At 35.8% G+C, this 15,010-nt stretch overlaps 2 protein-coding genes across 3 annotated transcripts; one reads left to right on the top strand and one right to left on the bottom strand.

Annotated features, from left to right (window-relative positions):
* Positions 1–767: 767 nt before the first annotated feature.
* On the bottom strand, positions 768–1,478 carry LOC132697104 (uncharacterized). The gene has a single exon (XM_060662396.1). The coding sequence runs from the start codon at positions 1,258–1,260 to the stop codon at positions 913–915; it is 348 nt and encodes a 115-aa protein (XP_060518379.1). The 5' UTR covers positions 1,261–1,478; the 3' UTR covers positions 768–912.
* A 287-nt stretch (positions 1,479–1,765) lies between these two features.
* On the top strand, positions 1,766–15,003 carry LOC132697100 (serine/threonine-protein kinase ATR). 2 transcript variants are annotated; one of them, XM_060662388.1, is made up of 21 exons: positions 1,766–2,033; positions 2,090–2,305; positions 2,367–4,173; positions 4,554–5,054; positions 5,429–6,957; positions 7,010–7,118; positions 7,175–7,404; positions 7,904–8,126; positions 8,180–8,509; positions 10,046–10,216; positions 10,272–10,506; positions 11,294–11,712; positions 12,239–12,447; positions 12,584–12,713; positions 12,764–13,386; positions 13,515–13,724; positions 13,781–14,010; positions 14,061–14,212; positions 14,267–14,426; positions 14,478–14,719; positions 14,776–15,003. In XM_060662388.1, the coding sequence occupies exons 3-21, from the start codon at positions 2,389–2,391 to the stop codon at positions 14,947–14,949; spliced, it is 7,662 nt and encodes a 2,553-aa protein (XP_060518371.1). In that variant the 5' UTR covers positions 1,766–2,033; positions 2,090–2,305; positions 2,367–2,388; the 3' UTR covers positions 14,950–15,003. The 2 variants fall into 2 exon arrangements, with proteins under 2 accessions (XP_060518371.1, XP_060518372.1); XM_060662389.1 differs by having other exon boundaries at positions 1,787–2,305; positions 5,432–6,957.
* Positions 15,004–15,010: the final 7 nt, after the last annotated feature.

Raw genomic sequence — 15,010 nt, 5'->3', positions numbered from 1 at the left:
GATCGATGCAAAGCCGTAGCCAGCCCAGACCTAGTAGTTGCATTGATATCAGCTCCATTTGTTATCAAATACTTGCATATGTCCAAATGGCCATTTCTCGCAGCATAATGCAAGGCCGTATAGCCAGCAGAGTCTCTTGCATCTACTGGGCAATGTTTTATTTCAATCAGTTTCTTGAGCCTTTGAAGGTCTCCATATTGAGCTGCATACCAGATGCCTCGCTCAAAATTGAGCTCATCTAAAGTCTGAGATGCTGTGGAACTTTTACAATTACAAGCAGGGTGGTTGTGGCTGCCACAATTTGACATTTTTCTTAAGAATCCTGGACAATTGTCTATAAATAATTATACAGTAGTAGATATAACTTATTGAGGTACACAGAGTTGACAGAGACTATTTTTTATTTTTTAAAAATTGCCAAGTTAACAAATAAAAGAGGTAAATTAACTTACAAAAAATGTACAATCTAAAAAAGTTATAAGTGAATTGCTTGCATTACATTAAATATGTATACAATCACAGTGCATTATACAAATACATTAATACCATATAAACACAAAATACTATTGAAAGAATACTCAATTCTACTAGGAAGAGAATACTTAAATATTCAAAAATATCCAAGAATTTTAAAGGTCCCTTTGCATAGTCCATATGACTTCAGCCTCTCCAGTAGTTGCTACAACTCTATAACCAAGCTGTCCCAGGGCATTAACAACTTCCATAGGGGAAGCTTTAAGCAACACTCCATTTATAATTTCCTTCCGATAATCTGAAAATCGTTTGACCATTGCTTTGATCTCATCATCATTCAATCCAAACACAGCACTATCAGATGCATGTATGGAGGCTTTAACTGCTACATAGCCATAAGTTCCTGATGACATTAGCAGGCTTGCTGGAATTTCCATGTTATGTTTGGCTTTTTTCCAAATGTAGCTTCTCCAAAGCTTTGGTTGGTGACACCACAATGGGTTCAGGTTCTGTGAACTCCTTTCTCATAGTCCACATGTATTCATTATAATCCTGCTTGACGCTGGTAGATGAAGATGCAACAACTTTATAGCCTAGAACTTCCAGAGCCGTTAGAATTACACAGGGATGTTGCATATATACAATTGTGGAATCGTCACAGTAGCCCCCTGATGCAAATCTGTTCAACTGTTCTATGTCTGCCGCCTTTAGACCTGACACTAACACTCTCCAAGGATACCTCTGGCCGTACGCTGCTAAATTTCCGCGCACTAAAATGTATGGCATTGGATCAGCACCTGTTATCGCCTCCCTTTATCTTTTATCACGATTTATTGCGGTAAGTTCTGATCGCATTTCGTTGTCACACCAATAAACTCGAGTTTGCTTCCGTCACATACAATAATCGATTACAGCATTTAATATAGACTGGTTTTCAAAAATACATAAATTTACCTTTTTTACTAAAACGTCAAACTTGAAATCATAACTTGGAGCTACTTCTACGTATTACAAAAAGTAACCTTAGTATTCTGTGCTTAGTCCACTGTATTTGATGGCCACGTGCATGAGGACATAGGCACAAGTTTTTTATGGAAGTGCATCAAGCGATAATATTGCAAAAATGTTAACTGTGGTCGCCAAATATCATCCAGCTGCGCAGTATGGCAATTTTTTTTATGATAGACACGATGAAATTTTTTCAAACAAAATGTGCTTGGTTATTTTGGTAAAATTTTGTTTTTTAAGCTTGTTTTTGAAACTTTGATACAATAAACGATAATTTTAAGTTTTATTAGTGGCAAATGGTTAAACTTTATCCAAAAATATGTTTACTTGTGGGTGTATAAGGAAAATCTATTAATCCCAATACTAAGAACTAGAGAAATGAGAATATATAACAGACTGTCTAGGAAATGATAATTGAATATTTAGCACCAAAGGTTTAAATATTCTATAAGGGACCATGGTTGCGCCAACTAACAATTTTGGTATCCAGTATCCACTAAATACGTAAGCTGCACCCATTAAGAAATAATGCGAATTCGAATCTGTTTAATGTAAGGTTTAAAAGTTGCAGATAATTTATTTTCTTGTTCTTTGTTTTTTTTTCTAGGTCCATCATGAAGTTGACGATTTATATTTGTCTTTTAATTTCTAATAAACCACAGAATAAAATTGCAAAAACGATCTAACCACTTCCAACTAATCTTTGATTCTTTAATTTGAATTTGTTTGTGGTAGTTAATATTTGTGATTTGTGTTATTTTATTCTAACAGTTATTTGTACATTGTAATCTTTATTGTACGTGGTAGAGCAGTCGTAGAGCGTGTAAGTAAATAAAATAAAATCGTAGTTAAACAGTTGGAAACCTGTTTTATTTATTTTTTAGAATTTAGAACTATTCTCAAAATATGCCCTCCATAATATTAGAAGAAGCATTTTCTATGTGGAAAATGTTCAACGAATTTGTGGAAACACTGATTAAACCTGGACCAATTGATAGAAATATGATACAAAAGCTTGCTAATATGGTTATGTCCAAGGAATTTTCCAAGACTTTCTTGTATAGTAAAGAACCCGATTTGTCATTTGAAGAGTACAATGAGATATTGAGCAAATATCAATCTTTCGCAACCTGGCTGCTTGGGCAATTTTTTTACCTATTAACTTCTGATGAGAAAATTGTAGTTGATGCTCAGTTGTGTGTGCTAGAACAACTTGCAAAAACTCAGTTGCATATTTATGGGCACCTGGCTAAAGAGTACAAGAAAGCTTTTGATTCACTGGTTCAATTTTTAAAAATACCAAGTGAAAGCCTGATGTTAGAAGTTTTCATTCCTAATAAGAACAAGGAACTGGATGAGAAACTGAACTTAAAAACAAAATCAGTTGAACTTCTAACTAGAGCAACCTGTTTTGACCTGCTGAAGAAACTGTTGAAAATCTTGAAGTTCATTTTAGTGGAAAGTGTTTCATTCCACATCTTAGATATTACAGACTATAGTGTTTTAGACAGTTTGTTGTATTTGTGTTCCAATGGTTATTTTCATTTGGAGATTTTTGAGATATTTATCAGTGTAACAGATAGATTGAATTATCATATAGATGATTGGGATCCTGCCTTTATGGAACATATTCAATCCTATTTTTCAATCACTGAACAGTTGGTGTATAACTTTTATAATGGCCAAGTTAGCAACATTAACAAACAGAAGCTTGAGGATTTGTTAGTACTGTTTTTAAACTTACCCCGAACTTTACAAGGCACTAACCTAATACAAATCCAAGAAAGACTGTCAGTTTTCTTAATTAAAATAAGCCTTGAGATTCAAAATGATAGAACTATTTGTCCCTGTGATGCTGTCCAAACAGTGTGTGTATTAAATTTTATGAAACCCTTATATTCTCTTAGAAAGACTTTTGATGATTTTATTGCTCCAATAATTGATTTAAAAAATGCAGTCGCATTTCAATGCATAAAGAACATTTTAATACTCGAACTGGCCGGTTATTTTGAACAAAAAAATCCACATAGTGTACTCAATGTATATGAAAGAGGTGTTAGCAAAACATGGAACATGTTTTATAACACATTGTTAGGGAAACTAAATAACTATTGTTGCAACAAAAAGTGTCAGTTGGATTCTATATTGCATTTTTTAAAAGATATTACTAGAGCATTATTTGAAATATCTCTTGAATTTAGGAAACATCACAATACTGCATACCTTCCAACGTTCTTTAATGAAAGTGTGGTGCTACCTCAAATTTTAGCTATGTTGTCAGAACATTGGACCAAGTGCAATGAGATCTTGAATACACACCATTTTTTAGACTTACTTATAAATTTGATAGCTGTTTGTAATAGCAAAAATTTAGATCTTGTATATCATTTGATAGCATGTAATCTACTAGTCCCAACCTGCTATAAAAGTGATTCTCAATTGCCTGAGCATTTTATAGGAACTGTGGACAGAGGCAAATTGAAGGCAAATCTCAAAATAGTCTATTCACATTTATTGAAGGGTCAAGCTTTAAGTAAAGTTGATGCTATATCTAGGTTAAATCATTTCTTTTTAATTGTATCAAGTGGAACAATTTCAAATTTAAATTACACCCAGATTGAACAAATTGAAGTCTTGCACATGAAGATTATGAAACAAGTTTGTGATAACGGCGATGATGTTTTGTGCAAGGTTGGTATTGCTTGCTTTATTGACAAAAAATTCAATTATCTAAAATTTCAAATTAAATTATTTACCTTCTTTACTATACTGGAAGTAGCTCTTCCACCTTGAAAAGGTATCCAAATTTAAGACTCCCAATTTAATTTATTTTATATCACGTGACGTTAAACATTCGCTTGCTGCGTCTATTTTGAAAAAATATCTTAAATAACGTTTTCAAAAATATTGTATTTTTTAAAAAATAATTTTCCAAATAATATCTTTGAATCGACAGTCTCTCACATCCAGGCTGTTAATTTAAAAATATAGTAGTCTCCATCTCTTCTTAAAGTTGGAAACTGTATCTAAGTGATCTCCCGATGTACTTATACGCATTGAATTATTTTCAGGCTCTTGAAAGTGTACCCCATCTAATGAGTTTGTTTTCTGATACGGATCGCATAATTTCATGCATCTTACTACCTATACTGATGTCATCAACGAAAGTACAAGTTTTAGAGAAAGCTCTTTCCATTTTGCCAAATGTTATGTGTGTATCATACAGTGATTATTTGAAAGCTATAACTCCAAAAGCGGTAGAAATCATTTGTGCAGAATGTAAATTGGAGCATGGAGGCGACACCATATTACAGATACCATTTTCAAAAATTAAATCCGATCTCTCTGTGATATTCAGCCAAATTCTGAAGTGTCTTATGAATTTTTTGATTAACGGAATCTCTGAGGTAAAAATTATGGCATTGGAGGCATTGCCTTATTTATGCAGACACATTGGTAAGATTTATACCCCAGAAATCACAAAAATCTGGATTGAACTTGCTGGGAATTGCAATTCTGATGTTAGGAACAAAGTTAAGGAAGTCATATACAGAATTGTTCACTGTGGTCAAGTAAGTTTCATTTTTTTCCTTTAGAAAATTATCTAGTCTTAAGTCAGTGGTTATTGAATATTAAGTTAATAACCTGCTTATTATATATTTTGTTAAATTTTTTGAATATTCGGACGACGCCACTGGATCTACAAACTTAGTTAAAATTATTTGGCGAATAAAAAGTCTAAATAAGTACTACTTTTTAATTAGTAAAAGTTATATTATAGATTTATTTCCATTTTGTAAATTTGCTGGTCACATCTTATAATACGATTGTGGCAAGTCACTATGACTGTAACAACTGGGATATAAGCAATAGTTAATTACGAATTAAATGGGGCAAAGTCACCATAGGGTCTTTATGTATAGTTTAGGTGCGATATTATTTTTAGAAGGATAACTTTGCAACCCATGAAAGAAAAGACACGATGGAAATAATTTTTGATGTTCTTATGCGATTGCTAAAGAAGTCTTTGCAATATTCAGATTACGAGTTGCAGTTGTCTTTAATATTAACCATTGATGAGTTAGGCGCCGTGGATATGGATTGGATAAAACTGGAATGCCTGAAGATCTTACTGTATGCCGTCATGGTTCCATCCTCTATCCACTATCTCATAGCTATAAATAAATGTTTGAAACTTTCAAAGAAGGATGATTCGGGCAAAATGATCTTGTATAGACAACACCCCGAAGAGTTATGTGAAAGGATCATACATTTGTGCTATGTGAATTTGTATTTGGTGGACTATTCTTTTCGCGACTCTCTAGTTAGAGTGTCCATAATGTTGGGTTTTGACGGCGTGGGTGATTTTGTTTCCAAAGAGAGCATATATTTGTTACCTTATTTGGTAGTTAAAAGTGTCAAGTACTCTAAAGTATCCAGCCTCATTAGTGAAATGGCTCAAATTATGGAAGTTGAGATATCCGAATTATTATCTCGGAAGTATGGCAACATATTTTTGCACGTGTTCCTCGGGGATATGGATAAAGCGCAGTCCAAAAAGTGCATGCTCTATTTAGAAAAGGCTACCGCATTGAGTGGGCCAAAATTAAGAAAGATGAATATCAAAGTGATTTTGAATGAGCTGTTGCTTCGATTCAACGAAAAGAAGGAGAAAGTTTTAACGATACTGAACCTACTTCTCCAAGAAGACTGTGGCTTAAATTCGGCCTCAATTCCCGATTACATCCAATCAAATTTTCTGGCATTCCTGTTGTATTTCGATCTAGAACTGTCCTCGGACTATTCTCAAAAGGAGAAGATTCTGCAAAGCCTAGCGGACTTACTCCAATTTCTTGGTCCCGGTCGAATAGCACCGTTACGATTTAAAATCATCGCAATGCTGCAGACGACACACTTTAACAAGTATTCGAGTTTGGTTTGTAAAGTGTGGGATACTTTTGTGCGAAACTGCGAAATGGAATATCTCGGGCCGCATCTGGCAACCATTTTCATTTCTATGCTTGGGTTAATAGAACACAATCCCACCGAAGTCAATCACGTACTAGAGTATTTGATCGTCCATAACGAAAACCATCTTAAAGAAAATATACTAGACTTGTTTTTCATTAGTAACAGTCACATAAAACCGACGGTTCTAGCGGTGATCAACAAACACCTGAAAGAAGTGGAGAATTATTCGCTGAAGCAGAATATCACCAGATATTTAAAATATTTGAAGCACGATACGTTGGAGGTGCGGATCCAAAGTTTGAAGCAGTTGAGGGAATGTTTGGAACGTAATCGCGAAGAACTCGATCAAATGATTCTTGGCTACAACGGTATGGACGCTTGCATAGTCGAACTGATAGATGATTTAACTATAGGTTGTCGAGAAAAAGATCTGACTCTCAAGTTAGCTTGCGGCGAAATATTTGGCGAATTGGGTGCTATCGAACCCAGCCACTTGCCTAGGAGGTGAAAAGCAATTTTTAACGTTAAACGAGTTTAAATAGGGATGTCGTTTCAGGTATATTCAAGAAGTAAATTCTTTTATATTCTTTATCACCGATGACGCGTTCATAGAGAGCTGTTTATTGGAACTGCTCAAGGCGTTCCAGACCGACAAAAACGCCAGGGTTAGCATTATTTTGCAAAAATTAAGCCGATAATTTTGAAAATGGAATTGTTTCAGAACACCGACCGGGTGGCGTTAGCGATTCAGGAAATATTAAAAATATACGACATATCGCCGACTGTCACCAGCTCTCGTCATTTCTTATGGAAAAAGTTTTCCGAAAGCCACCGCGACGTAATGACTCCGTTATTATCGTCCAAGTATATTTGTGTTGAAAAGAGCACGGTTTATCCTTGTCCAGTTTATGGGACCTCCGGAGCAGCTTCTTTCCAAACTTGGTTGTACAAGTGAGTCGGAAAAAATAACCAAGTATACCGAATAAGATTATTGATTTATGAGTTATAGTAGATAAAGTTTCGGTAGGAGAAATAATGGTGTCCGCAGTTTTATAGTATATAATAGTAGTAGCATTTCATTGACATTTTAAAAACCATGCGCCTTTTAAACCACAAAAGTCAATTTTTGTGCTGTTTGCCATTGTTTTATATAATATTATTATTTTTAGGAATTATTGAATGTTTTAAGTTTATAAAGACTTTACACTGTGGTCATGTTTTGAATGTTATGCTCCATGTCCCAAAAAAATATTACATTAAAACAAAATGTATTGAAAAGTATAAGTTTGGATGTACCTTTGGTTGGCCTTTATCTATATCTTTAAAAGAGGTGCCCTTATTAGAGACTAGGAAACTCATTAAGTTTTATTTTTAATTTAAATAATTTTTAATAAATTGAATAAATTTTAATTTTTTAATAAGTTGAATAAATCCTTTAAACAATTTCTAGCTGGGCTTCGTGCCTGATAGGAGTCCTACCCGAGCAGCGAAAGTCGCTGATCCAAAGCTGTTTCCCGAGCATGAAACTGAACAAAAAAATTCTGATGCATTTTCTGCCGTATATTTTGTTGCATTCACTTATAGAAGGACAAGGAGACGACAGAGCTTATTTAGAATTCCGCACGATAATAAACTCCTACAATACGAAAACCGTCGATTCGAAAATCTTTAACGTAAGCTTTAGCCAATCAATGCTTCTATTGTAAGTTTATTATTTGATTTCAAGAATCGTCCTTTGCGTGTTCCTGGTTTGACTCCAGTAATTCGGGAAATACCGGCAGACGACGACAAACAGATGCAGTGCACCAAGGTAATGTTCGTGCTGCTGGATTTTCTGGACCGCTGGATTCGTGAGTGGAGATGGGCGAATGGTAAATCGGCCGGCTCCGATGAAAACTATCAAACGATCGATCGGTTTATCAAGAAGTTTTGCAAACTAGAATTGGCCAGATGCAATTACAAATGCGGAGAATATCCCAGAGCACTCATGTACCTGGAAGATTATATAACGGCTAATCCGATAGAATTGTCCGAACACTTGTTCTTTTTAGCCGAGGTATATATCAGCGGAAGCTCGCTTGTCACTATTGCCACGCTACTGTTCACTAGACACACTTTAAATAATTTATATAAAGTTTCAACTTATATCTGTGGGTTATTTATATTTGCGCGCTCCGGCTTCTCTTTTCAACTGACTGACTAGCAAGGTTCTTGGAACCCAGACGGAACCGGACTCAGCCTTGTCACAATAGATTTTTTTCAACTTAAGTATATATATATATATATATATATATATATATATATATATATATATATATATATATATATATATATATATATATTCTCACGTATTGATTCACGGATGGAAAAATGTGATGACACTATATTCCGGGATATCATCCGTTCGCTCGTTGAACTCCGACTGGAATCCTGCATCCGACTGGAATCCTGCAGATCTTGCATCCGACTGGAATCCTGCAGACGTTTCGCCAAAATCTCACTTGGCATCTTCAATGCTCGCGTTCCGAAAACACTTCGAACACTGCTGTAAAGATCTCCTTCCCGTAAAGGTGTATGATATTCTCACGTATTGATTCACGGATGGAAAAATGTGATGACACTATATTCCGGGATATCATCCGTTCGCTCGTTGAACTCCGACTGGAATCCTGCATCCGACTGGAATCCTGCAGATCTTGCATCCGACTGGAATCCTGCAGACGTTTCGCCAAAATCTCGTGTTCGAAGTGTTTTCGGAACGCGAGCATTGAAGATGCCAAGTGAGATTTTGGCGAAACGTCTGCAGGATTCCAGTCGGATGCAAGATCTGCAGGATTCCAGTCGGATGCAGGATTCCAGTCGGAGTTCAACGAGCGAACGGATGATATCCCGGAATATAGTGTCATCATATATATATATATATATATATATATATATATATATATATATATATATATATATATATATATATATATATATATATATAAGTATATATTTTAATCCTTGTATTCCGATATTTCGCTAGCCAACCTTCCATTAAACTTGCATGTGCAAGTCACATTAAGACTTGGTATACGCTGAAATTACACCGTTTGAGCAATCATCGAATTGAATGCAGACTTGTATTTGACTCTTTCAGTTGCTAGCTAAACACCAAGACTTGGCAAATATAGCTTGCATGATGTTTGCCAATAATTGCTGATTCTGCATCACTTAAGAATCGCGCCATCAAAGTTCAATTAAAGTGTCTTGAAAATGACAAACGGTGTAAGAAAATAACCCAACTGATTTTTGTTCAAATTGTATTCCAATTCGAAGTATTTTGCATATAGTAGGCGATTTTCAGAGTTAGAGCAGCACTCTTAAATCTGAGGGTATAAGCAAAGACTAATACAATTCCGAAAATAAAAAGACGCGTTAGTAGTGTCATTTTGTTACTTTACCATCAGCCGCCCGCCGGGAAAATTTTTGAGATTCAGTAATTTCTTTGGCTAGTTAGGAATCTGTAATTTTCATATCTCAAGATCTGCTTCTGGGACGGGGGATGGTGAAGCGAAAAAAAATAAAGTTGTTCAACTTGAGTCACCTTCAGATATATGCTCAACTAAACGAAACGGACGGTGTAATGGGTGTGGAGGCTTTCCAACAAACGGAACCTTCCCTAGAACAGAGATTGCTGCCATTAGAAGTGTCTGGAAAACTTGCCGACGCGACTTCGATATACGAACACATGCCAAGACCGCTGAGACTGGAACATATCAGAGTAGATATTAGAGAAAATTTCATAAAATAGTTAAATTACATTTCGGCGATTTCAGGGGTTGATACAGTGTTATCTCGATTTAGATAAAGTAAACACCGCTCTATATTTAGCCGAAGGGGCGTTAGACGACCAACCGGAGTTTGGAAACATGTTGATCGACATGCAGGCCGAATCATTGTGGAGATTAGGAAAGTACGATGAGTTGGAGGGGTTGCTTGAGGATCCTAACTATGAAAGTAACAAAAGTTGGGGGATCCAAGTGGGACGGTCACTGATTCATTTAAAAAAGGGCAAGTTCCTTTTTGTAGGTTTTTAGGGTGATTTCAATGACTTGAAATTTACATACTCGATTTTGATTTTGGCATTCTGGGACGGGTTATGTTGAGTGTATTCTATTTTTGATTGTTTGCCTTATTAATAATTAATTAATAGTCCACTTTTTCATGAAATGAAAAGTCGCACATCATCAACTTATCGAAAAGGTAAAAACTGGTCTGAATGGATTTGTATTACGGATACAAAATCAAAATCTCTCTCTTTCTAAAATTTAATTTTTTTCTCCTGGTTGTGGCGATGTTAACCCAAAATATTTCAGCTATGAGAAATTGGATAGAATAGGCATGTTTATGATCGCATTTAAAATTGTACAAACACAAATTTATTTTGACAGGTACTATTCAGACCTACTTATGCATGTGCTTTGTTTTATAAATAGCTCCTAGGTATTGTTTGAAAGGCCTAAAAAAATTATTAAAAAACATGCATTAAAAAAACACAAGTTTAGTATATCAAAACTTGTGAATTTCAGAAGAAAACTGACTACCCAAACCAAAATCACCCTGTATTCAAAAATCCAAGCTAATGATGCCATTTCTGCATGTGACAACTTTAATATAATAAAAACACCGCAACACGCTAGCTCTATTAGCTTCATTAATAAGGAACGTATATGCTTGAAAACTATCAAAAATGGCACACAGTGAATGCGGCGTCGTTGCTTTTTAGAAGTCATTTTTAAGCAATTTTACAATAACTCTTGTAAACTATTTTAATAAAACTAAAGTCTTTATAATCTAGGCGAGAGACCTGAATTTAGGGCAGTGCTGGAAGCGATAAAGAGGCAGCAAGTGGACGCGTTCGCAGCTGCTAGTCTAGAAGAAGGCGCGTACCAGCACGGATATGGCTATATTGTCCGATTGCACTGCCTGAACGAAATTGAGCAAGTGGAAAAGGCACTTTCCGAGCTCTTTCTGAAGCCCAACGATAATAACTACATCCAAGGGATAATGAACAAATTGACGAAAGAATGGCAGTTAAGATTCAAAGTCGTTCAAGAATCCATAAGGATCGTCGAACCTATTTTAAGCACCCGGCGAACGGTACTGGGGTTGGCAAAAAGTGTCGCAGAGACTAGAGTGGAACATTCGGTGCCATATTTTGATAAGTTACTTGGAGAGAGCTGGTTGCAGAGCGTTAGCATTGCCAGAATGGCCGGGGTGAATAATTTTTATTTAATATAATAAAGTAAAATTTGTCTATGTATACTTATTACTATGATATATACTTTCAAGCTCAGGACAGGACAAGACAAGAAAGGTCTTTCTCTGCCAGCGTTTTGTTATAATTAATTGCACCCTGTATATTTTTTGGCCCAGTAAGAATTTGTTTCAATTCTCATTTTAAAGACATACAATTTTTTTAATATGTTATTAAATCACTTTTTTTCAAAACTTATTTTTTCGTTAATTTTAGGGTTTTTTAAGAGCTATAACTTTCAAAACTTAAAAGGGAAATTTCGAATAAAAAGTTCAAAACAATATATATGTTCTGTGAAATATTCCTGTTCTGTTGCCTTCTGCTATCTTTTGCTAGGAAGAGATGGATCAGACAGCGAGCGAGAAAGTAAATATCAGGGGCGGAGCTTAGATTGACCTTATTGTCGTGCTTATGTTGCATGCTATGGCTAATTTTTATTGGCTATATTTAAAGTAGAGTAAATAGCAGTCAAAACACAATATGCAGGTGCATCAGCGGGCATACACCTACACTTTAGATGCTGAGAAATACGCCCCTCCCAAACTATTTTTGGAAAAGGCCAAGCTACACTGGTTAAGAGATGAACACGAAGAAGCTCTGCTCACCCTACGCAGGGGGTTGAACATTTACATTTCCGATGGTCTCTCGAGCCAAGAAATGAAAGAAGTTGTGGCAGCGCTAGATTTGGAAAAAAGGTATATTTTTATAAATAAATAGTTATAAATCAAATTCGGATTACAAAAATCTGTTAAGGCCCCAATTCGCATATCATGTTTTGAATGCACCCGATAAGTTTTCAAACGCCCATTCAAAAATTGAAATAAATTTCAGGAAAATTTGTGGCGAAGCGAAACTTTTAATAGCAACTTACAATGACGCGATTTGCAGCGTCGATGTGGAAATGAATCTCCAACAGTACCGAGACGCTCTTGATTTATATAAGGAGTGGGAAAAAAGCTTGGTAAAGTATTTGCAGTACTTTGGGGTTTACATAACTATTTCTTGTCTTAGGTCAGCTTAGCACAGTACCAAGATAGAATACTTCAAAGTTTTACCGATGAAGAGAAAGACGTTAAAGCAAATGACCTGCAATTGCACATAGTAAACAATTTTGGAAAATCGTTAAACTTCGGTACAAATTACGTTTATCAATCGATGCCTCGCCTCCTGTCGATATGGTTTGACTACGGCACGAGATTTCTTGACATAACGAACACCAACGTAAAGACAGAACGTAAACATGTGCTTGTAAAAATGTCGATGCTAATAGATACTTTTCTGGAAAAACTACCACCTTATATTTTTTTAACATCGTTCTCTCAGATTATTTCGCGGATATCCCATCCCCAGGCGGAAGTTTATAAAGTACTAAAATCGATAATAGTTAAACTAATGTTGCACTACCCACAACAGTGCTTGTGGATGATAAGTTCAGTTATCAAGTCAAGTTATCCAATGAGAGCTAAGAGGTGTGCCGAAATATTGAACGATTCGAGGCTTAGAACTACTGCTATGTTGAAGCTGTTCAAAGACTTTACTAGTTTGGCGGAAAAATTGATAGATTTGTGTAATAAGGAAATTCCTCCGGATGTAAATAGTACAACTGTTAGCTTGCTAGTAAAGGCTTTACCACGGTACGTGTTCTACTGTACATGTTGTGGTGTTGCTTTATACCTAGTAGTTGGAATATACAAAAATAATCTTAATCTAATTATTGACTGTTATTGAGTAATAATATACCTGTCAAAATACTTATTTTCAGAATGTTGAGCACCAAAGATTTCAGCCAAATTATGATGCCAACACATAAGTTTCGTAAACTGATCTTGCCAAATCCGGATTTTCAAAGCTCCCGTCATAATCCGTTTCCGAATCAGTACGCTCACATAATAGGCATTGAAGATAAGATAGGCGTTCTTCAAAGTTTGCAGCGACCTAGGAAAATAACAATGAAAGGGTCAGACGGCAAGAAGTAATTTAGAAACACTTGGAAGGGTTAAAAAAATTACATAAAGTATTACTTCTCAGATACATATTTATGCTAAAACCCAAAGACGATCTCAGGAAAGACTTTAGATTGATGGAGTTCAATGACATTGTAAATCACTTGCTACTGCGCGACTCGGAAGCTAGGCAAAGGCGATTGAATATAAGGTTGTATTCAGTGGCTCCACTCAACGAAGAGTGTGGCCTGATAGAATGGATTCCTGATTTGCTGGGGTTGAGACCAGTTTTGATGAATTTGTACAAACAAAGAGGTAACAATTTACTTAGTTATTGTATATGGCTAATAATACGAACTTTACAGGTTTAGGTATGACTCAGAAAGAATTGAAGGAAGCTTGTTGCAAAATACGAGATCCACTGAGTAGGAAGAGGGACATTTTTAACAAGGTACTGGTAAAGAAACACCCTCCAGTTCTCAGCGATTGGTTTAGGAAAACTTTTCCTGATGCTCAGGTACCTGTTTATAGAAATACATCAAACAAAATATTTTGTTCTTTTAAATAATAGACTTGGCTTATGGCAAGGACGGGGTACATTAGAACTACCGCCGTGATGTCCATAGCTGGTTATATATTAGGTCTTGGAGACCGCCACGGGGAAAATATTCTACTGGACTCCACTTGTGGAGACGTGGTTCATGTAGATTTCAATTGTTTGTTTAACAAAGGTGAGTAACAAACGCGATCGATTCGCATTTTTATGTTTCTATCGTTTTTAGGAGAGACCTTCGAGTGGCCAGAAAGGGTGCCCTTTAGGTTGACCCATAATATGGTATCTGCGATGGGGCCGCTAGGTGTTGAAGGAACTTTTAGGAAGTCCTGCGAGTGCACCCTCCGGGTTCTACGAAGTAATAGAATGACATTAATGTCAATAGTAAAACCTTTTGTATATGATCCGCTAGTGTCTTGGCCAAGTCACGTTCCCGCATCAGCCCATAGCTCAGAGAGAGTGAATGAACAAGTAAGTTATCGGTACTATCGATATAAATTTTAAGTCATGAACGTTACGCGTTTTAGGCTCTGGAGCACATTAAAAACATTGAGCTACGCCTACAAGGGAATATTAAGACAAGGAGCCATACTATGTCCCAGTGTTTATCAGTTGAAGGTCAAACTGACCACTTGATAACTGAAGCAATGAATGTTGATAACTTGTGTCAAATGTACATAGGGTGGGGTCCATACTTGTGAATTCGTCTACAGTTTGTATTTTTAAAAAATATATATTTTCCATAACAGGTTTTTTTTCATA

The sequence above is a fragment of the Cylas formicarius genome, unplaced genomic scaffold (genome assembly GCF_029955315.1).
Source record: "Cylas formicarius isolate icCylForm1 unplaced genomic scaffold, icCylForm1.1 PGA_scaffold_1__22_contigs__length_36826433, whole genome shotgun sequence".
Lineage (NCBI taxonomy): Eukaryota > Metazoa > Arthropoda > Insecta > Coleoptera > Brentidae > Cylas > Cylas formicarius.
This window is presented reverse-complemented; position numbering and strand designations above follow the sequence as displayed.

Excerpts from the sequence above, each read along its gene's own strand:
- LOC132697104 (XM_060662396.1), bottom strand. The coding sequence starts at position 1,260 with ATGCCATACATTTTAGTGCGCGGAAATTTAGCAGCGTACGGCCAGAGG.
- LOC132697100 (XM_060662388.1), top strand. The coding sequence starts at position 2,389 with ATGCCCTCCATAATATTAGAAGAAGCATTTTCTATGTGGAAAATGTTC. Across the intron at positions 7,405-7,903 it reads TTCCAAACTTGGTTGTACAA|CTGGGCTTCGTGCCTGATAG; the intron begins GTGAGTCGGAAA and ends AACAATTTCTAG. Across the intron at positions 14,011-14,060 it reads GAATTTGTACAAACAAAGAG|GTTTAGGTATGACTCAGAAA; the intron begins GTAACAATTTAC and ends CGAACTTTACAG.